The 23,835-nt window shown below is 36.9% G+C and overlaps 1 protein-coding gene across 3 annotated transcripts in view; it reads left to right on the forward strand.

Annotated features, from left to right (window-relative positions):
• The window catches only part of FAP (fibroblast activation protein alpha), an 81,163-nt gene that overhangs the window by 40,224 nt on the left and 17,104 nt on the right, over nt 1-23,835 (forward strand). For all 3 annotated transcript variants that reach the window (XM_070071537.1, XM_008258670.4, XM_070071538.1), the window contains 9 exons: nt 2,434-2,478; nt 8,490-8,594; nt 8,693-8,763; nt 11,309-11,362; nt 12,451-12,575; nt 16,831-16,878; nt 22,155-22,253; nt 22,725-22,794; nt 23,545-23,739. In XM_070071537.1, coding sequence (XP_069927638.1) covers nt 2,434-2,478; nt 8,490-8,594; nt 8,693-8,763; nt 11,309-11,362; nt 12,451-12,575; nt 16,831-16,878; nt 22,155-22,253; nt 22,725-22,794; nt 23,545-23,739 — 812 coding nt within the window. The remainder of the gene's footprint in view (nt 1-2,433; nt 2,479-8,489; nt 8,595-8,692; nt 8,764-11,308; nt 11,363-12,450; nt 12,576-16,830; nt 16,879-22,154; nt 22,254-22,724; nt 22,795-23,544; nt 23,740-23,835) is intronic.

The raw sequence follows: 23,835 nt of genomic DNA on the forward strand, positions 1-23,835 counted from the left end.
TAGGCATTTAAGAACTGTGATTATTTTAGAATCTGAAGTTCTAACTTACCAACATCTGAGACAACTTTAATCTAAATGACAGGCAGAGTTAGTGAGAGACAGACAGAGAGAAAGATCTTCCTTCCATTGGTTCACCCCCCAAATGGTTGCTACGGCTGGCCCGCTGCACCAGGTGCTTCCTCCTGGTCTCCTATGCAGGTGCAGGGCCCAAGCACTTGGGCCATCCTCCACTGCCTTCCCGGGCCACAGCAGAGAGCTGGACAGGAAGAGGAACAACCAGGACTAGAACCCAGAGTGCCGGGGCTGCAGGCGGAGGATTAGCCTAGTGAGCCACAGTGCTAGCCAACTGACAGAGCTTTTAAGGTGCTTATTCAATGAAGTGTAGAAGTGCCTAGAATATAAACTTTAGTTTATAGCCAAAAATAATGATTAATTTTAGAATACCATGTTTCGATAACCTTAGGATTTCTAAACAACCTGTTTTAAAATAGGCTGATATAAACATGGGATACATTTTCTGATTTAAGAAAAACAATGTTTAATTTTCCAGCTATACTTGACTGACACATGTGTGCATCTGTAAACACACAGTATTGAAGATAAAGTGAACTAGTTACATTTTATCCATATTGGGAGTCAGGGATAAACAGGAAAAGCAATAGTTACTTGTAATGTAACTATGTTAGTGATCTTTGTTAGGAAATTTGTACTTTGAGGAGGAAACATCTTTTGCATTGTTCTTCTTCCCCTGAAAAATTAAAACTAGATTTGCCTTTATGGCTAGAAATAACTAATCAAAAAGATTTTACTAGTTCTTCGAGTTTCATCTTATTTCCCCTGAGGCACTAGTCCTTCCTCATTTGAGAAAATCCAGACTTTGCTCTTAAATTTATCACTCTCCTTGCCTTTTTGGACAACACCATCTCTCATGGTGTTCCTTCTGCTTCATTGACTGTTCTTGTTCTTTCTAGCTTTCCTTCTGACTTCTCTAGAACTTTTGTTATTCTCCAAGTTAGATAGGCTAACTACTATAACAACTGCCTCCAATAATTCAGTAGGGTAACAAAGCATGAATTTATTGCACATTCACATAGCCACTCAATAGTGAGTTCACATAAATGGTGAGGGGCAGGGGATGAGATGCTCTGTTCCATATAGTCATTCAGGAACCCAAGTTGTGGTATTTCTGCCATCTTCATCCACTGACTTCCAACACAATTCCAAATTTTTATTCAAAATTTAGCATTAATACCTAAATGTGGAATGAAGAAAATGGAGGACCATGCATAAGAATTCTGTATGGTTTGACCTAGAGGAAGCATGAGTCATTTCTACTGCCACACCTTTGATAGAATTTATCACATAACTACATCAGCTGGAAAGGAGGCTGGGAAAATGTGTCTTAGCTCCCATGTTAGTAAAAGAGGAAAAGTTCTGTCAATTATCCTACTGTCTCAATCATACCTCTCCATTTGTGTGATATTAATCTACAATCTTTGTGTGATATTAACCTACACCCATGGTTTCTGTTCCCTCATGCCAGTAACTCTCAAAGTTACTTCTGAGAATTTGAATTTTAAATATTTCTGACTACATCTTCACTGCTGCGTCCTCACTATCAAGACCATGATTTGTCTTTGTCATTGTCTTCTCAACATAACAATAGCCTTCCAGTGCATCTCTCGGCTTCCTTCCACCTCATGCACTTCTAGTGCATTCTTTGTATCATGATAGTTCACAGTCATGGTCTCCAAATTGGGAACTTGAAGTCATTCAAGGGATTACCTCCAGGAGAAGTATCTCCCAGATCTTGCTGATACCGTTGCAACTTCTCTCATCTTCTAACTCCTCCTGCAGCTGTCCTCCACAAAATCATACTGAAACACTTGTGATTTACTAATCAGGTCCAGTCTCTACACTGTTAATTCTACCTGCAATAGCTTTTCTCTAGATATTTGCTTAGAAAAGCTTATTCATTCTTTTGAAATTACTTATACTTGTCCAGTGTATAGCATTATGTATCAATTGTATTATGTTAAAATACAAGCCAGAATAAGATTTCATAAAGATTGTTGATTTCTCGCTACTTCGTAACACTAAGAAAACCAAGAATTTAAACTAAACTCTACTGGGAAGTTCCTTTTATCCAGCACATACCAGGTGTTTCGGCTGTGATAACTCCAAGTCACTGCATCATGGAAGGTTTGACTAGAATCATTCAAGATCTGCAATAAAATTCAGCACTCAGATTACTCATGTGTGTGCATTAGCAATGATAAACTTGTTAATATAGTCCTTTTAAATTCAATATTGATGTTATTGACTAGCAATCATATACCGACTGGCAGCTTAACTGATACCAAATGTTCAGATTATATTTAGGAAAATATGTTCCCCTAATATCATGTTCCATGTGATCTTTTTGTCTTTTAGACTCAGGAGCATGTAGAAGAAAGCAGAACTGGATGGGCTGGTGGAGTATGATTTTGCTATCTTTTCCTTATATTTTAATGAAGCTGGACAGGTGCTTAGCTATCAAAGAACTATTGGCAATGTATTCAAACTGGCACTATTTGTTTTTCATAGAAAAAAATTTTCAAGGTAAAACACACAAGCACATTGATTTTTGTGCCAGAAAATTTCACTGTCAATGTTTATTAGAATTCTGCTGGGAACAAACCACATTGTTCATACACATTGAGTTTTCAACTGGCTCGCTGATCACACCACAAGCAACATTAACACTTCTTAAACTAATACTATAAAGATCACTTTTCAAAAGGAACACAATCCTTGTTTTGCTAAAATTATATTAATTTTTGGTCATTTGAATCAAGGAAAAATAAACATATTGGGTAGCCCTATAATTTAAAGACAACCTGCCCATCAAGAAATTTCATATCAATGGAACTGAATTTCATATATATATATATATATTAATTTGAATCTTTAAGTAAAAATTTGGTACCAAATAGGAATGTATTTGTTTTCTTATGATTTATGAAACTTACATCTGGACATTTTGGATAGCTTTATTCAGTGATTTATGAGGGTTTTAGTGTAAAAATTATGCTTTAGGGAAATATCAGATATGTCTTATGTCGTGTATGAAGAATACAAAACAGAACAGAGAATAAGTGCTGTGCAGATGCTGCTACTTATCATAAGTACACACTTAAATTCAATTAGCATTTGGTGGGGCGATTGCAGAGGCCATGTCTCTGCAATTTGGACACATTATGTAAAGAAAAAGGAAAGTGTTAGGACCTGGTTTAAGAAATTAATGCATGATACAAGGGAAACAATTCAGAGTTAATTTTAAGATGATAAGCCATATAAAAATTCAAAATGGCTAAGGAAAAGATAAATGGTAAATTGAAAATCTTCACCTACTAAAAGCACTTCACTACACGTTTTTCTTGTTACAGTGATTTTTGTCTTATAGGCGATTGTATTTGTACTTTCTTCAATTAAAGATACTTCAGTTTTAAACATTAACTAAGAAATAGTTATTATTTTAGTGTTGTATACAGCAAGTGTAAATTATATTCTGATATGATAAGATACCAACGATAAGTGTGTAATTCAGAAAAAATGGGAAGTACTATTTGAATTCACTTTTTGCCACTGAATAAAATATTTCAGGAACATTAGCAATGTTAGCAGTGAAATAAAAGTATTCTCTATGTTTTGTAGATTCTTAGTAAATCAAAAACTTACTTTATAGAAATATGATTACTAGATCAGTAGTTGAAAATTTAAGAAAAGAGAAATATTAGCTTGCTAAATTACCCCCATTGCAAAAATTTCTAGTAAGGAATGAGGGAAAGGAAGAATGCTTAAAAACATACCTTAGTTGAGTTCTTCATAATTTTAGTAAGTTTACTATAAGTTGATATAAATGATGCAATTTTACAAATAAATTGATCAACAATGATATCAACAACATTCTGAAAGACATTATCCCAGATAATGATACACATCTATTTTTAAGCTTTTTGAGGTCAGTTGCACCTTAATTTTTTAAAATGTGCATTGCACCAACCTTGCATTCTCAGCAAACATGAACAGGGTGAACGAATGAATGAATGACCATGTAAAGCTGTAGAACATTTTTCAATACCTTCTATGAAGGCAAAGAAGTGTTGTTTGGGAGAAGATGAGGTTCCTACATGAAATTAAATGTCATTCTAATCCAAAATTAGGTGATAAATGAGTTCTTTATCTGGGATATTTGTATATATCACTTTAATATCTTTAGTTTCAGAATTTTATTGGGGACAATTTATTTTTCATATGTGCTAATTTCGATTTCTTAAATTGCATCTGTTAGTCAGTAAACCTTTCAAAATTCCAGAAGAGGAACTGTCCAAACTACTTTGTCCTAATAGCTTTTAAAAGGAGTAAGTTCATATACTCCCAACTCATTTGCTTTGAAGGAGGTATCAATTAGATTCTACAAGTTCTGCTGCCTTCCAAAAAAGTCAGGTCACAACTTTATATAGTCATAACTCAGATGCCATAGCATATGCTTCTTTGAACTGTAATCCAACTAATGACAATGAAGATAACTAGAAAATAAAACAAGGAATGTGTATGGATTTCAAACATTTTTTCAAGTAGTATTTATAAGGTCTTTAGATAAAGTATAGGCCAGTAGTATTAGTATAAATTTAACTATGATCTCAGAGAAGTGGTCGCTTTAGAATTTATCAAACAAAATTTAAACTGAAAAAGACTTTTGGAAATCACCTAATTCAATCTCATCTATGAAGTGAGATTAAGTGATTTGGTAAAAGTAACTGACCTGTTAGTTGCAACCACAGAACTAGCAAATAGGTTTCCCCTGAGAACTCTATTTATAATTATTGTTCCTCCAGAACTAACACATTCAGTGTTTTAATTTGGCATAATCATCCTAACTTCTTTGGTATTTGACCAGAAAAATGACAACAAATTTGCTTAAATAAGACAGCTTTTACCCTGTATAGAACAGACCCCACCAAAATTGGATGTAATCAAAAACCTAGTATTTAATCCCTTAAATTAGGAGAACACACACGGAAAGCATAAAGCTTAGACCACAAAGTCACCCTTACATTATTTAAAAATAATTAAGCAATTTATTACAACATTTTAAGCTGTTAGGAAAATCCCTTGTTTCAGAATAATTTTCTACTTAATATTTGAAAGCCTCTGTTTTGACTGAATGTGGACTCAGTTTAGGCAGCAGCCTCAGATATTTAACAACTGTGGCAAGATGTGACATTATGGTAAATAATTTTACCTTCAGAGTAAAATATTTTAAATGGCTTTGCACTTCAAATAGAGATGAGTTGTTTATCAGAAAATCTGAGCATGATAAAGAGACCTGTATAAAGGACTTGTTAAAACGGAGGGCAAACTGCTCATGAGCACTTAACTAGGGTCCAGGTGTGACTTGCTGCAAGAAGCACTTAACTCAGAATGCATTATGGGCCTAGCTCTGGCAAAGTGAATGCGGAAATATTTCACACTCTCTTTACTTCATCCAAGTTACCTGTTGGCCTAAAGCGGCTATCTTCAATGTGTGCAATGAAAGGGGAGAAGATAACAGTCTTTGCTTAGCAGAAATATTCTTCCTGTTTGCCTGATTCTAGTATATTGTAACACCCCGCCCTGTTAACTTCTTGTTTTCAATAAAAATAAAAATTTAAGTTTTAATCTAGAACAAAACCTATGTAAACTTTCCTTAACTATCTGACGACTTGTGTATGAAGAATTTTTTCAATGTGACATCTAAAAACTTTTTTGTGACCCAGTTTCCATATTAGTAATTAAGACAGTGCAAAAAATAAGTTTGTCTTTCATGATGGGCAGTAAGAGGAAGACATTATAAAGCAGTTACTAGTAAGTATCTCATCATTTGGCTAAGAGGGTAAAATTTTAACCTGAAATGACAGAGTGATTTTTTTTCAAAGACCTATAATGATGAAATTCCATCTACAAATTTGAAAATCAGAATTCCCTACTTTGAGTCCCCTTGGTTCTTAATTTCACTTAGATACCTGGATCTCAGTACATGGAATCCTTCCAAGGTCGGTCTTATTATTAAATAATCTAATTAAGAGATCACATTGGGAGACAGCAGTTTCTCTATTCTATTTTTCATTTTGTTAAAGACTTGCCAAAAGAATAACTTTAGATGCATTCAATTACACTGAGTTTATTTGGGCGAAGAATAATTCATCAATCAGGCAGCCTTAATCCCACAAGTACAGAGAGCAACTTGAGCAGCCAGCTTTTACAGGGCAAACACCAAAGCAACCCCCAGAGATCACCTGACTGACTTCAGCTAGGAGTCTGCCTTTGTGATGAGATATTTGGCTTGCTTGGGCATGTATGATGACTTTGCCTGTGATCCACTGAATCTGTGCTGTTTGTTATGCTCCTAAATTAGTTTTCAGGGTTTTTTACATACTAAATGAGGTTGTGCTTCGTTATATAGGAACTCAAAGTATGGAGGATAATTACCTCCTGATTATTTAATTTAACAGATTTATTCAACCTGTGTCAATGTGATAAGCTTGAGACACTTTATTAGTTTCCTATGACTGCTGTCACAAATTACCACAAATTCAGATGCATAAAAGAATAAATACACATTATTTCACCGTTCTGAAGGCCAGAAGTCTGAAATCCAGGTGTCAGCAGGCTCAGCCTCCCCCTGAAGGCTCCAGGAGGAAAAAAAAAAATAAAACCTTCTTTGCCTCTTCCCTTTTCAGCTAGCTTCCGGCAATCTTTGGCATTCCTTGGTTTGCAGCTACAGCACTCTAATCCCTGCTTCTATCATCACGTGCTTTCATTCTTTTTCCCTGTGTCTCCTTCTCTCCTCTCTTCTGCTTAGGAGGACACCAGTCACTGGGTTTAGGGCTCATCTTTATCCAGTAGGATGGTATCTTCAGTTCTTGCCTTGATTCAATCAGCAAAGCTTCTCTTTCCAAAGAGGGTCACATTCTGAGATTCTGAGTGGAAGTGAATTAGGGGTGGGAGGACACTATCCAGCCCATTACAAATACTACATCAAAGAAATTGCATTTTAATGTCATACAAACGTAATCTTTTTAAGGGAAATAATGATCGATTTAATCAAAAAGGCCACAATGATCGGATCAGATGTGGAGCCATTAAAGAAGTCTGCAGTGACCCCTGCTCGCTTCTTGTTCAAGAATGGGTCTCTCTCTCCGTCTCTGTCTCAGTCTCAGCATAATAATGGGCTCAGTGTAGAGCTGAACATGTTGGTCCACTATCCCATGTAGGAACACCAGCTAGAGAGAACTGGTTTTACTTGATTTGTGCGAATATCATATCTGCATGATGCAAAGAAGCTCTTTCCTTATTTGATTATTTTACAAGTTGCTATAATTTCACCAAACAATAATCAGGAAACAAAATAAGAAGTAGGTAATTTTAAAAGACAAGTCAATTTATTATTTATTTTAAGTGGGAGAAACATGACACTAGTCTCCAAAATTTTGCATAAAGACATTTGCAGACTTTCAATTATCTGTACCATTGAAATGTTGAGATGGGGCTTGTTTAGTTCTAAGGCATGCTATCGAGTGCCCAGTACCTTAGCACTAAGTGGGCCCCAGAAGGCATCCAGCAGCACACCCTGGAGAAAGCCAGAGTGAGATAATGAGGTCAGTGGGCAGAGGGAGCTGAGGGAGTCAAGCTCCTTCATCTCGGGTAACATTTTCCTCTCAAATCCAGAAGCCCTCCATCATTTAAATGTCCGCATTGAATGCTTGCCATGAGGGGCTTGACATCAGACAAATCAAAAATTAAAAGCACTTTTAGCCCTAATGAAAGTCACTCGTTGTCAAATACCTCATTTTAAAATCTGCTTTGGTTAAATATCGACATGTTGTGATTCCTATAAAAAAAACTTGGCCTTTGAGGGTTCTTTTTTCAAATTGACACATAATTGTTCATATTTATGGGGTACAAAGTGAAGACTTGATATATGCAAGCCTTGTGAAATGATCAGATCAGGGTGATAACCATATGCATCAGCTCAAAAATTTATGGTTTCTTTGTAATGAAACATTCAAAATGTTCTATTCCAGCTATTTTGAAATCTAAGAGTATGCTGCATTATTAGGAACTTTAATTGTCATCCTAATGTGCAGAACACCAGAACTTTTTTCTCCCAACTTTAACGCTCTGTTTCAAACTGTACAATTGCAGCACATAGAAATTCAGTCAAATTGAACATAATAAATCCAGGGGTATGCAGTCACAAGCACACAGTACTTGGAATGTGAAAGTCCTTCTTAGACTAACTAGAAAAGCTGCCTATAAAAAAGAATGCGGTTTCAGATGTGAGTGACGGAAAACTGGGAAGCCAAGCATTCTGATTCCCATACGCATGACCAGACGTTGCTTTAAAAAGTTATGGTTTTAGTTCAGTTTGTCATTTAACTATAACCCCTGTTAATTTCTTTCAGTTCTTTGTTTCAACACCAGTTTTCAGCTATGATGCCATTTCATACTACAAAATATTTAGCGACAAGGATGGCTACAAACATATTCACTATATCAAAGACACTGTGGTACGTTCCTTCCAAGATTTATCTCCTCAAAGATCATTCACTTGAGGTTGCTCAAATAACGCTCAGCTTCACACAACATAATGTTTGTCTTTTTATAGGAAAATGCTATTCAAATTACAAGTGGCAAGTGGGAGGCCATAAATATATTCAGAGTAACACAGGATTCACTGTAAGTATTACACCACGCGGGATGCACCATTCAGGTTTTAATTAGCTCCAATGGACGTACAAATGATACCGCACTGTTTTAGTTAAAAGGGTTTTTGTAGTTTAGTTCAGGCAGCTATAATTTCAGTAAAAAAGCACATTCTTTAATTATTAACATGATTTCATTCTGTATAGAAAATTCAGTGGTTGGATATTTCCCTTCTGATATTTGATGGATAATATATAGAAGTATAAAATTATTAAACAATAGCTGGTTCTAGAGCGAAACTTTACTTTTCAGCACTTGAAGCAATGAACAAGCTTCAAAACTCCATGGAGAATATTTTATAGTGTTCACTGTTATATAAGATTATTATCTGTGACAGCTATCATTTATTGAGTAGTTACTATGCACCAGATACTGTAAAATATAAATGATTACCTTACGTTTACAGATGAGAAAATTGATATTCAGAAAATTTAATCAATTTGGCTGAAGACCACACAATTAGTGGCAGACTAGGATTCCAATCTAAAACACGTTAAACCTAAGGTTCTTATTAACCTTGACACAGAACTCCTTTCTTCCAGTTCTTTCCTTTCATTCCAACACATACATGTATTGTCTAAATAAACCAGCTTAAAATAATTGCTATGAAGGAAGACCTTTCTTCCTGTCTCTCTCTCTCACTATCCACTCTGCCTGTCAAAAAAAAAAAAAAAAAGAAAAAAGAAAATAATTGCTATGATAAAACTACACTAATCAAGAATACAGATCTCCTTTTTCTTCAAATGCAGGCTGAATCCAGGGATGTCATCTTTGAGCTTGTAATTTGACTGCCATTCACTGGAATTCTAGGAGCAAAAGGGGTAGATCATTCAAAGCTCACTGGACAAAACCTGTCACAAACCTTTTGCCAATCTGTGGAATTCTTTGTATCATGGCCCAGGAACTTGAACATTCTGTGCAGCTGCCATTAAAATTTCTCCAGTTAAGCAATCAGTCTAGAAATTAAGATTCCAGCTAAGATTCCCATGTCCCCCATTGGAGTTCAATTTCATGCTCTGACTCCTGGTTCCAGTTTCTTGCCCAGGTAGCTGGGTTTCTGCCATCCACATGAGAGTCTTGTATTGAGTTCCCATCTCCTGACTTTAGTGCAAACCAGCCCAGCTCTGGCAGTGGTGGCATTTGGGTTTGGGGAGTGAACCAGCTGATGGGAGTGTTCTCCCCCAACCCCAACCCCCACCTACCCACACTCTCTCTTTCTGTCACTCTCTCTCAGATTTTAAGAATCTTCAGAGTAAAGAGAATGAGAAGATGAAAACATGTGGGAGATTGATTTCAGGCCTAGCTTGTTCAGGAGGTAGGGAAGAGTAAGGCAGCAGACCAAACCGTGGTCATAATGGAGGTCCAAGGTGACAGAAACCATCCCTGGAAAAGTGGCAATGAAGTATAAACCAGGGCCAAGATTATGCTTCCTTCTCTTTGGCATGCTTAGCCCTTGGCACAGTGCCTGACACAGAATTCAAGAAAAGGGTAGATGGTAAGGCCAGATGGTGCTTGAGCAGGAGTTGAGTTACTGGAAAGAGGGAATGTGGACTCTGCAGCCGTGTCTGAGCTAAAGACATTGGGGAAACTGCCACATGATAAGAGAGCTGGGAGGGGGGGCTGTTTGGAGAAGATACGTGGTTGTTTAGTCACAGGTGGTTTGCAATGATGTGTGAAAGTGATGATTGCAACCATGTGAAGCTAGTAAAGACATGTAGAAATATACTAGCAGAAAAGATGAATTTGATGCTAAGAATGAGGTGTGTTCTACTGCTTCTTCTTTTTTGCTACAGCCTTACAAAGTTTTTATGACATTAAGGATGTAGATTTACCTGAGCTATGGAAGCAGCCTGAGGCTTAAAGCAAGCACTGTGATCCCAAACTTTTTGACATTCTATTATGCTATTTCTAAGAACAAAAGATAGTTATATTGCTAGATTCAGATGAACTCACAGGGGAGTGAAAATCATATCACTGAACTGATTTAAAACAGGTTAGAACTGGTACCTGCATAACTAAGTAACAAGTACATTGTCATAATTTGATGTGTATCTGGGTACATCAATACCCCCTTTGTGTGATATCCAGTGTGGGTGAGATTCCCTGATATAGCAAACTTATCTACTATCAGGGTATCAGTAAAATAAATTCAAATTGTGTTCAGAATCAAAAACAAAATTAACAAAGTAAAATGAATACACTAGTAATAATCATGGAAAAAAAGGTGGGATATTAATTAAAACTTTTAGTTTATATTCTGGTTCATTATTAATGAATCAAAGTATACTTAAAATTTTTTAAGCTGCTAAGCATAATTTTAACTTTCTCTATTGTTTAGGAATTCAGAATAAATTACCCAAAATGAAGTTATGAAAGTAGTGATTTATGTACATAAGTTCCAATAAGTGTATTCATTAGATTAATGCTTACCTATATTATGTGCTATACTAACAAAAGTTCTAATAATTCTATTATTATTTAAACATCAATACTTAATAATTTCTGAATATCTTCTCAGGTTTTATTCTAGCAACGAATTTGAAGGCTACCCTGGAAGAAGAAATATCTACAGGTAATCTATGACAATTCATTATGGCATTCAGATAGAAAGATGCTTGAATCAAGCATGCCATAATATCTCAGGAGATGTAGAATATTTTCACCAGTGAAAATGTAATAAAAATGATTCATTAATCAAGATAAAGTATTCAGAGAATATTACATACTACCTCAGTGTCAAAAAATGCACACTCCCAAAATGCTGGTCTACACAAAATATTTGTTTTCAAAAGAATAAAACAGAGAATTACAATGTTGATATAATTACTGAACACTATTTAGATGGTGCTAATTTCTTCAACAAAACTTAGAGATTATTGAGTACATTTGTTTATTTAAGAAACATTAGTTGCTTCTCTAACATTTCAGCATCACACCAAAGTATGAACAGGAATACTACCCACAACAGAGGACATAATCCCTCCATCATACTCCTCTGTTTCCTCCTGGATCATGATCTTACCTATCTGGTAGGGAAAATCTATCTTGGACCCTGCCGTGTCCCTGACTACCTGCTGCCATTCCCAAGGCATAGTCAAAACACCAGCATTCTCAGGCTGAGCCCCCGTGAGCCCAAATTTTCGGCTAAAAAGAATGAGAGGTACAGGAGGAACTTAGAACTGTGGTTTCTATTTCAAGTTTGCTTAGTATTAATTTCCCTTTCAAGATAAGTGATAAGAACAGGGACCCGTTTCCTGATGCTGCTGCTAGATTTTCCTTGCATGTTTTGCTGTCGGATTAAAAAGAGAGAGATAGGAAGATGAGGGACTATGCATTTCCAACCACCTTGTCAAGGAAGAGATTACTGGTTACTGAAATTGACTACCGTGTTCCCACTGGAGGTGTTAGCTATTTCTCCTACCCTAGGAAAACTACAGAGGGCTCCTCCCTTAAGATTTGTGCCTATTCAGGCAAAAATGGATTAAAAATCAACTTACATCAAAATACTGCGATTCCCCTTTACTTTAAATTATATTGGCAACAGAAAAATAGTGTGGGTTTGATGTCAATATGTAAATTAGTCACTTTCCATAGAGTAGTACATTTTGATAAATACAATCTCAAAAATTTCAGCGTAGCTTTATTTTCATTTGCCTCTAGAATTAGCATTGGAAGCTATCCTCCAAGAAAGAAGTGTGTTACTTGCCATCTAAGGAAAGAAAGGTGCCAATATTACACAGCAAGTTTCAGCGACTACGCCAAGTACTATGCACTCATCTGCTACGGTAGGTGATGGACCTAATGCAAGCAGTAACATCTCCACTGCCATGGTCATCGTCCTTGGCACCACTGTCTAGATGATTAATTCCCACCTACAGGTTATTGAGCGCTTCTTATATGTAAGGATCATTTCTTATCTAATAGTTATATAAAAAAGGAAAGGAAGATACTGTCATCCCTGCTTTTTTTGCAGTTGAGAAAACAGAGTAACTTGCCAGAGGTCCACACTGCTGATAAGCATCAGCAGGGATGGAAGCAAATGTCTGTTTCCTCTACATCCTGTGCTCTTAACCACCACGTTCCACAGGACCATGACGTTGCATGCACACGCATTCTACCAGCTATCTACGGCAGCACTCCAGCAACATCGTAAAAAGAAGCCTTTCTCTGCTAAACAATTGCTGGACTTTGGCCTCGTGTGCCCAGAGAAATGTCAAACTCCTACAGCCAGAGAAAAGAACACTGGCCTAGAATCCTGAGATTTCCCTACTTGGAGACCAAACCATTCTTCAAGCTATAGTTCCAGTGCAGATAGAAAGTTAATTTTTATCACTGAAGGTGTCTTCTCTATATTTGGAAAACATCATAATTCATAATATATTTACAAAATCATAGAAAATAAAATATACATTTCCTGGTATTTTAGGCTGTGTGTACAAATCAGGACTATTTCTAGCTGAATAACTTTAAACACAAGCTTTCATCTTAAACAAGTGGCAAACAATAAAACAGGTTAAGAGATCACGATAGATTGACAGGCAGCCCAGGGATTTTGGAAACTGACTTTGGGTATCTCTGATTCTCCAACCTTGTATCCTTCTCCCAGCTGGTCATCTGATTGAGGGTGTGGGGTGGAGTTCCTGCAAAATGCACAGCCCCCTCTTGTTTCTGGTAGAGAACAAGTGAAGCCTTTGACTGGTTAGGCCCCTTAGGCCCCTTACTCAGGTGCCTGTTAAGGGAATCAGAACGAAAGTCACCCTGCTGTGCCACTTCCCTCAGTACAGGCACTTGGCCCCAGAACCCACGCCACAGCTCATTTGAGTATGTGAACATGAACAAGCATTTTAACCCAAATGCTCCCTTCAAGATGGCACAAGACATCAGTTTGAAATAACACTTTCATAAAATGTTTGGTCAGTGGAATCTTTGAAATGTCAAGAGATTGTTGTTCATGACCATATGTGCTGATTGTAGTTAAGGCATTTAAAGGTATACATTAAATGTCCCTCTCAAGTTGTGTGCAACATTTTTCAACCCAAGCTAAGTATTTATGCAACATATACTGAAAGCTTACATGCCAGGCACATAGTATCTTTGCACCACCATACTGAGTCATCTGCTTATCTTACTCTGCTTTCTTTTAATCTTTGTATTCAAAGGCAAAGAAGAATGTCTAATACATAATAGACATTCAATGTTTGCAGAGTATACATTGGTGTCAGAAAGTGTCAAAACCATGCTATCTTTGGAAAAGTCTACCAAAAACTTGTCTTAGGCAGATTATTTACTGGTAAAGTCTTCAGTGACACTACACTTACATACATGCATTTATATTTATATGCATTCTGCCTTGGTATAATGCTTTAACATTTTGGGTAAGCATTCAGCCACATTTTACACCACTTTGTCTTCCTAATATTTACTTCAGCCTAAGTGTCCACTGAAGAGATTTGGAATCAAAGACTAAACTCTCATCAAAAGTTGGTGCAAGAGTCCTTTCTGGAACTTGAATCGCCTGACTTTTCCACCACTCACTCTTCCTCGGCAGTATGGTAATTTCCCATTTAGCAAAAAATATACTGTGTGGGAAGCATCACATCGTCTGGTGTTTTTGAAGCTCCAGTAAAATGAGTCACTGCGCCATCATAGGAAAAACCTTGAAATCTTTCCCTTTAGGACTAAGAGTAAAGCCTCATTATGTAACTTCAAACTCTCTAGAGGGATGGTAAGTCCCAGATGACAGGATTAAAATGGGTGAAAGCATATTGATGGTGCTGATGGAACAAAGCAAGGCAAAGCAGAAATACTAGACATTTGATAATTAGGTCATTAAGACCATCCGTGGGTCACTGCATCAAGAGCTGTCAGTCCTTGGTTTGCATTATAGTTTAGGCAGAAAAGATATGCAGGTTTTCGTTAATTGAACTGTGCACCCATGAAAATCTATCAGGTAGATGCTGATTGATTAGCATCTAGAAATTTAGGTCCATGCCTTGTTTCCTTACACTCTGGCCAAAAGATGGAATGTGCGTGCTTGTCCCTTCTGAGAATGTGAAAGAAACATTGACTCAAATGAAAATCTCTGCAACTGTATTCTATAACATTCTGAGATCTCACACAAAACTTCATTTTGGGGAGATTCTGATGTAAAAAAAAAAAAAGGCTCTCTTTTCCCATTCCCAGGTTTTACTGAGGATTCAGGCAGAATGTAGAAAATCACCTTTATTACTTATAGCAGCTGCTTGGAAAATGTGGCCAGGGTGTGTGGTTTCCTAAACTTGTACCCCCAAATTACAATTACTCACACAAGTATGGGTACAAGTGAACAGCGATGGGCTTCTGCTGTGAGGCCCAGAACTCTCATTCTTGCAGCACTGAGGAACAGATCAAAACCATGCTGTCTGCAGGCAGAGCAAGACAGAAGGAGCTACTCATACCCAGGCCTCCTCAGACTCACCCAGAAAGTCATCTCTCTTCTGCTTTGCAAAGGGCTAAGGATGATATTCTTAAGGTGTTCCTTCCACACAGCAGGAAGCAAGCAGCGGGGATGGCAAATGAACCTCTAACACTGGTTCTCCACATGCATTGCTCATAATTCATTGACTACTGGAGCAAATTTTTCCTTTAAAATAAATTTCTGGGAGTTACTGATTCTGTAGTTCAAGGAAATGGTAAATAATTAGTGCTTAATTATCTGTAGATCTTGTTTAAAATGGCCAGTTCCTGCACAGGGAAGCTGAATTCTATATTGGGATTCTTAATGGAGAGTATGCCAGACAGACCCACTCATCTTCCAGACAGATTCACTCTTTCCTCCTGCTCCTGAGGGTGTTGGTGGCTGACAGCCCCTCTGAAGATGGCTCTTGTTCCAGGCCACATCTAGTGACTGCTCCCCTAGGGGATAGAAACCTGCTGTGTCACCCTAGTGCCAGCAATTCTGTACACCATGCAATTCTAGAGCTCCCCACGGAGTTGGTTGGGGTCTATAATGATAGTGTTGAAACCCACTCAGTGGCCGGCGCCGCAGCTCAATAGGCTAATCCTCTGCCTAGCGGCGCTGGCACACTGGGTTCTAGTCCTGGTCGGGGCACTGGATTCTGTCCCGGTTGCCCCTCTTCCAGGCCAGCTCTCTGCTGTGGCCAGGGAGTGCAGTGGAGGATGGCCCAGGTGCTTGGGCCCTGCACCCACATGGGAGACCAGGAAAAGCACCTGGCTCCTGGCTCCTGGCTCCTGGCTCCTGCCTTCGGATAGGCGTGGTGTGCTGGCTGCAGGCCGGCCCTGGCGGCCATTGGAGGGTGAACCAACGGCAAAAGGAAGACCTTTCTCTCTCTCTCTCTCTCTCTCTCACTGTCCACTCTGCCTGTAAAAAAAAAAAAAAAAAAAAAAAGAAAGAAAAAGAAAAAGAAACCCTCTCAGTAACACCCACTCCCCATCACCACCACCATAATTTTCAGGTGCACAAATTTCACAAGCCTCTGTCTGAGTCTGTTTCCCCTGGAACATGACTGACTGCCACATATTTGAAAAGAAATCATATTCTATATAAATGTACTTCTTCTACATGTATTAATTACTTGGGAAAAAAAGGAGGAGAAAAAAAAAAAACGTGGATTTTACCCACCAAAATAAAATGAACAATGAACCAAAAATCCAGATTCAAAATACAGTCTGGGGGAAGGCTGTTTGATAATAAAGACACAACTAAGACTGGCCCAGGACAGCATGAGATTTTCCTGTGCACAGGGCTACTGTCCCTGTAACTTGTGGGGCCCCTTGTTGTACAATTATGTCTTAACCACTCAGGATTCCTCTGGGCAAAGAGTGCATGCAATGCTTCTCGCATCTGTTCTTTTACTCGGCTCTGATTTCATGTGTTGTTTAAATGTAACTTAAAAATGATGTTACTTCTCTATGGGAAAAAATAGCTACATGATTAAAAGTGTCTTTGGACTTGACCCTAATCATGAATGCTATCAGCAGTCTGTTAGAACTCCCTGTTACTTTGACACTAACCCAGGTTTTCTTCATTCCTGCCCACAGGTCCAGGTCTCCCCATTTCCACCCTTCATGATGGCCACACCGATCAAGGTACTCACTCCCCTGCTGCTGTCTTGTCTAAAGACATTCTGATGTCATGGAGATGAGCTACTAGAGGAAGCACAACAGTGTCCCCACATCAACAAGGGGGACTGCGGTGAAATCTCTTACCGCACACTTTATTGTTAAACAGATTTGAATGATATTTGGGTCAACCCTGATCACAGAATTGTAATGATTTTTGCAGTAGTAACCTAGCATTACTCAGATGGATTATATCACAGGGATTAATTCTATCTCCTGCAACTAGCTTTTAAAAGCAAAGAAAATTAGAATCAGAAAGAAATAGCATATTCAATAAAACATCCCTCTTGTAAAAGCATTCCTGTTTGGGGAGAAGGGTTTTGTAGGGGTGCTGTTGTTGTTTTGTTGTTTTGTTTTATAGCATTACAAACTGGAGACAAATTCTAGGAAACTTCTCTAGTTCTGTTCAGAGCAGAAGGTGACTATCACCCTAGCTTTTTTTTTTTTTTAACAGCTACATCACATTGTTGCCACGTATGAAAGCCCTGAAATTTGGAGGCTCTTTTCATTTTCAACTGCTATCAAGACAGTCCTCCTCTAGCCTGAATTTGTGATATTGGTTCAAAATCATTCACAGCTCAAAGATGACCGTTTTTGCTCTCAACAGAGTTATCCAAGTGTGTAATTGCTCAGATACTCTTCCTGATGGTTCTTCATTATCTTTAGATTTACCATTAAACAACATTATAGGGTTAGAGTTGTTGGAAATCAGGGACAATGAGGGACAAGCGGATGCCACTTCCTTCAGCACTAATAATGCATGTGATTGTCCATGATCACTTTGGTGACAAGTCAGGAGATGGCTTTGGGATTAGTTTGGCTTTCAGCTCAATGGCTCAAATATAGGTGAAAATAAAGTCCTGAAGAAAAACAATCAGTTCAGGAGCCCCAGTCAGAATAGGCATTATAATAATGGGACTGTGAATTTAGTTTCATTTTGAAGTTTTTTTTGAAGTCTGTCTAATAATGAAATAGTTTTAAGAATAGCAAGTTACATTTCTTAATCTGACTCATTTCAACTTTCAGTAGGAAAAGTTTTAGTGCAATACTACTTTCAATCCATAAGTTTTTGTTATAATGGAGGTAAACATGGATGCATAATTCCCATTTTATCATGACTGCAAAATAAAAATCAGCTTCCTTTTCCCATGGTATGAATCTCTAATTTCTTAATATCTTTGTTATATTCCCAACAGCATCAATCTCTTACTGCTTTCAAAGATTCATTACTTCATGTAATACTTACAAAATACGTAATCTTCATATCACTCTCATGTATACCATATGTGTTGATAGATTTTCTTACTTAAGCAATACAATTCAAATGCTTCTAGAACATAGTTCTGCAAACTTGCTTAATTATAAAATTCTTCTGATGTATTTATAATAAATACAGATTCACAGCCTCTCTCCAAATATTCTAATTGTATATAACTAAGATTGTGTTTGGGAATCTGTAGTTTCAGTAAATATCCAGCTGCTATTTTAGAGTAGATACAGTGTCTTCATTTATTTTTAGGATTTTTAAGGCTATTTTACATTGTATTCAGCAGCAAAAATTTTTACTCAACAAATATTTATTGAGCACCTCCCACATTAAGCAAAACATTGTGCTAGATACTAGTTCTAGAAACAATGGATACCAGTTTAGGCATTGTTTTTGGCCTCTAGATTATAGATCATGGAGAGAGCAAATGTCTGAATAGGCAGTTGTGTAGGGTAAATAGGGTGAAGTTCTCAGATGGGGAAGAAACAGAAACCATAAAAACATATTAGAAAGAACACCTCCTCTGGGATTTTAAGTTTGGGAACAGTTCCCTAATGATAGCCACATCAACCCTGAGACTCAAGCATATGAAGAAGGGATTGATGCTGTTTAGATGGTGGATTTGCTCATACAAATTGATATTAATGCTGTTTATTGAAAAAGAGGATTTACTGTGGAAACCAGGTGATGTAGGGGGAGAAATGATGAATTTTGTTTCAAATGTTGAGTTTGAGGTATTGGTAGATTATTCAAGTGGATATGTCCTAGAGGAATGTAGTTTTTTTATGCTGATGTCTGAGGATCAGTTTGTACTGATGATGACAATCAATAGGACATTATTTTTATAGAATGCACAGTGACTAAGGGCTTGGAAATGGGTGAGGTCAGCAAAGTGGGAAAAATTAGGGTGGGTTGAGTTAGAGTGTACCTAGAACAAAAGTGTATGGACCACCAACACTTGAGAAATGGACAAAGAAAAATGTGTGAGCCTGTCAAAGAGATAGATTGAATAGAAGGAGAGGGAACTTGAGATTATGATTTCATAGAATGCAGGGAAGGAGATCTTGAGGAGAATTTTTTAATTCTGTCAAATGCTGTGGAGAATGAAAGAAAACTGCCTCTCAGTTAATGAACTTTGCACGAGGGAGTTTGGCATTACCTTAACCGGAGCAGTTTTGGTAAAGCTGTGGAGATGGAAGACAGATTGAAGTTCTTTATTGTTTTAGTTATCTTTTTGCAAACTTAAGTAGGTCTGTCTATGGTTAGTGGTAGAGCTTGAAAAGATAGAATGATGATGGTAAGGTACTGATGAAGTTTTAATTTTTGAAAAATGAGAAACACTTGAGTATGGAAGAAATTGGCAGACAAAAGGGATTGAAGACATAGAGGGAAATAAAGAGATCCCTGAGAATTTGGGAGGGTAGAGAGTCCAGAGACAGATGAGAGGATTAAATTATTGCGTTGTTGATCAGAGAGAATGAAGAAATTTTTAGAGGTGGGTAACTGTATGAAAATTTGTAGACATTATGGAAGACAGAGCAATGGCTTTATTTCCCCTGCAAGGAAGGAACGGGTCATTTGCAAATGATGGATGCTTCTTGAATCAGCTACTGTAGAAACCCAAAAGGGTTGGCATTGGGCTTTAAAGCCCCAACTGAGGCTTAGTTTCTTCAGGCATAGCAAGTCCCTATTAAAATTAATAGATTGACTGAGTGAACTCATCTATCAACTTTCCCACATATTTTGCATGCAATTTAATTTATAAGCAAGATAACATTTTAATAGATTTAAACAAAAGTCAAATGTAAAACCTGCCATTCTTACAATTTGATCACATCCTAGCATAGACACAAAAACATATGGAACATGTGCTACATGTCAAATACTAGCTACTGAGTACAGTGGGTACTGAGAATGCAATTATAAGTGAAGAAAAGAGTGCATTCTGAACTGGACCACCCATTGCCATGTTATAAGCATTTAATGCAAAATCCCATCAATAAATCCAGTGGCTACCACTTACTCTCCCCAAAGCCCTGTGAAATTCCATTTGTGCTACAAGAGGTGGGAAAATTGTCCCCTTCTCTCCATAAAAATGTAACTCTGGATTGTAGAAGCATTAGTAAGCTTTTGAATTACATTTGGCATTTTATTAAGTCATGCACCAGAAATGTTCAATGGCTAAGAACAGCATGGAGTAGTCCAAAGTTATAAAAACATGTTCACACCTGTAATATTGTCTCCAACTTCCAGTATTTGTGGTAAAATATTAAAAATAATAAGTATAAAAATAACCCATCAATGAAGAAATAATAAAAATAAAAATAATCAATACATCAGGCATTCTGTCTGCTTACTCCACACAGGATTCCCTGTGTGTGACAGCTTCACATCCAGAACACACACAAGGACCACGAAGTGCGACTCTAATTACTTAGAGTCATTGTTTTGGGGGTTTTAACGTTTAAGGATTCACAAGCATTTCTTCCTTGATGGCTTACTGAAAGTTAAAATAAAATTTATTATGTATCTTTTACAAATCATACTGAAAACATCTCAATTTACGCCGAGATTAAATATAATGTGTTGGAGCAAAATGTCACGAGTGTATGAAAACTGAGAGTTACAAGAGAAGTAGTTTGGCAAACTTTCTGTAGTTCCAAGTCTGTAGTTCCCTATCATCTGGGACCACTTTTTCAAAAGGGCATAAAAACAAGAAATCCACGGGAGGTATTTTGTAGCAGTTGCCGGAATCTCACAAGTCATCTAGAACTTTAAAAAACCAAAGCTACAAGCTCCACTTATTACATGAAAGAATAACTTTTCTCTGGAAGATGCTGGTGTTAATCCCTGTTCAAAATAAACTTGTAGAAAGCCCTCTATTGCTGGAAACCTATTTCTATGAATCACCAACTTACAGTATTCAAAAGATCAATAGATTTTTTTCAGTTTCAAAGATTCAAGTTTGAAACATAACTGAGTTAAAGTATAAGCAATAGCTTTAAAAATATTTTACAGGTATAAGACAGAAAGCAACTATAGTTTTTGTTTATATAAGTTTACTAAGATAACTTTGAGAGAAAGTGTTTGGAAAAAATTATATGCTGTAGTTCAATTACAAAAAAAAGGAATATCCTTTATTAACAATTCTAACAAGAAAAGACAAAACAAGAAAAAAATAGAAAAAACACAGAAATAATATTTGGCCTGTATTAAGAATTTTTTAATTTTCTAACCATAATTTGTTAAAATCTAAGGGCTCTGCAATATGTATTTTATTTCTATTACTATTGTTATTAGATGTTAAAAGAAATTTCTGGGGGCCGGCACTGTGGCATAGCAGAAGTGGATAAAGCTGCCACATGCAGTGCCAGCACCCCATATGGGCGCCAGTTCAAGTCCCAGCTACTCCACTTCTGATCTAGCTCTCTGTTGTGGCCTGGGAAAGCAGTAGAGGATGGCCCAAGTCTTTGAGTCCCTGCATCCTCATGGGAGAACTGGAAGAAGCTCCTGGCTCTTGGCTTCGGATGGGCCCAGCTCCAGCCCTTGCGGATTTCTCTCTCTCTTTCTCTCTCTCTCTCTCTTTCTATAACTCTGCCTTTCTAATAAATAAATAAACCTTAAAACAACAAACAAAAAAAGAAATGTCTGCTACTCAGATCAGAGCTTTAAATTGAAAAAAAAAAAAAAGCAGCTGAAGATTGGAAAATGTGATTGAATAAGCAATATTGGTCCTGTGACACTCCTCAGAATGTGTTTCTATGCCATAAGGATCAGTTTAGGAGACAGTGATTGAAAGTGATGTCCTTCATACCCCATGTCTGCTATAAGGGCTGGATTAAAAATATATTTGTCAAAATGAATCTACTTAAGTAAGCCTTACATGATTTCAACCATATTAATACCAAAGGAATTTTGAGAAAGAAATTTTAAGGAAAATACTGTTGGTTAAAATTAACATTTTATTTTTTTTGAGAAATTAAAATCCTGGAAGAGAACAAGGAATTGGAAAATGCTTTGAAAAATATCAACCTGCCTAAAGAGGAAATTAAGAAGCTTGAAGTGGATGAAATTAGTAAGATATTTTTCAAACTTCTCATTTATAAATAGGAAATTGAATACTTTCTTGCTTTTAAAAATGTTATAGCACACATATTACAATCCAAACCCTATGATGTATCACAGGGTCTTATTCTATACAATGTCACTGTAATAATATTTAGGTTTTCTAAATATCTTTAATATGTTTGTGAATATGGTTGATCTTATACTTTCCACAGCTCCCTCTCAGCACTGACATTTTTAAAAAAGAGCTTATCCAATTTTAATTTTAGAATGTGTGCTTCTAGAACAGTAATTCAAGATTTCTGATCATTCATAAATTAGACATAAAATTATCAAATAAGATAAATTTAAGATATATTTACAGTTCTTACAGTTGATTAGTTACGGATTGATTTTATGGTATATACTGTTATTAAGGAAAATGAATTATGCCATGAGTGTTGTGGAATGAAAATTATTCTCCTTTTCTTTGTTTTCAAAGCTTTATGGTACAAGATGATCCTTCCTCCTCAATTTGACAGATCAAAGAAGTATCCCTTGCTAATTCAAGTGTATGTAATATTTTCCTTGGTGTAAAAGCTATTTACTGAAAATATGTTGGATGAAATACACATTTATGAAATAGAATGAACCATTCTCCTTGGTAACAGTTCCTATTGATGCTGTTTTTATATATTCCTCAACTAATCAGAGTAAATAAAATATGGTTATTTAAAATAGATTGAGGAAGTTTTGAGATTTTAGATGGACTTGCTTGCATTTGCTGTGCTGAATTTCCTTTGTATGGCAATTTGCCGAATGTGTCAGAATACCTTTGAGATAGAGAAATTGCAGCCAAAAAAATATTGTAAATCATCTTAACGTCTTATGTAATTGAGTTAGAAATGAAATAAAGGAATGGAATACATTTAGTGGAATCACACCCAAAATCAGTGCTGACCTACACACAATTTGCTTAAAACACCATGCATTTTTTTAGTATATCTTATGTCTGCTTTTAGCAAGTGGCAGGTGGCAGAAATGACGAAAAACCCACACATATTCCTTGAAATGCCAACCCTAGATGTATCCGTTTTGGGGAATAGGAGAGGCTGTGTCCCAAAACAACTTCCTTATAGCAAACCTCTGGGAAAAGCCTGGTCTCCTCTTGATTTTGAGCCAGTTCTAATGCCATTGTTACAGAAATTTTATCATGTAATTGTACTGGGAATTACTAGAGACAATTCTAGGCCAGAAAGGGAAGTTGTGTTATATAGAGCAATCAGAGACTCCTCTTTTTATGTGTGCTTGTTTTTCTTTAGGTATGGTGGTCCCTGCAGTCAGAGTGTGAGGTCTGTATTTGCTGTTAATTGGATATCTTATCTCGCAAGCAAGGAAGGGATGGTCATTGCCTTGGTGGATGGCCGAGGCACAGCTTTCCAAGGTGACAAGCTCTTGTACGCAGTATATCGAAAGTTGGGTGTTTATGAAGTTGAGGACCAGATTACAGCTGTCAGGTGAGAATCTTCTCATTCAAACAGATGTCAGCAAGCAAGAAATATCATGCAATCGCCATTGCATTTCTCTGTTCTTAGTGACTTAATTCTTTTTGT

Source organism: Oryctolagus cuniculus, chromosome 3 (genome assembly GCF_964237555.1).
Source record: "Oryctolagus cuniculus chromosome 3, mOryCun1.1, whole genome shotgun sequence".
NCBI classification, from domain to species: Eukaryota; Metazoa; Chordata; class Mammalia; order Lagomorpha; family Leporidae; genus Oryctolagus; species Oryctolagus cuniculus.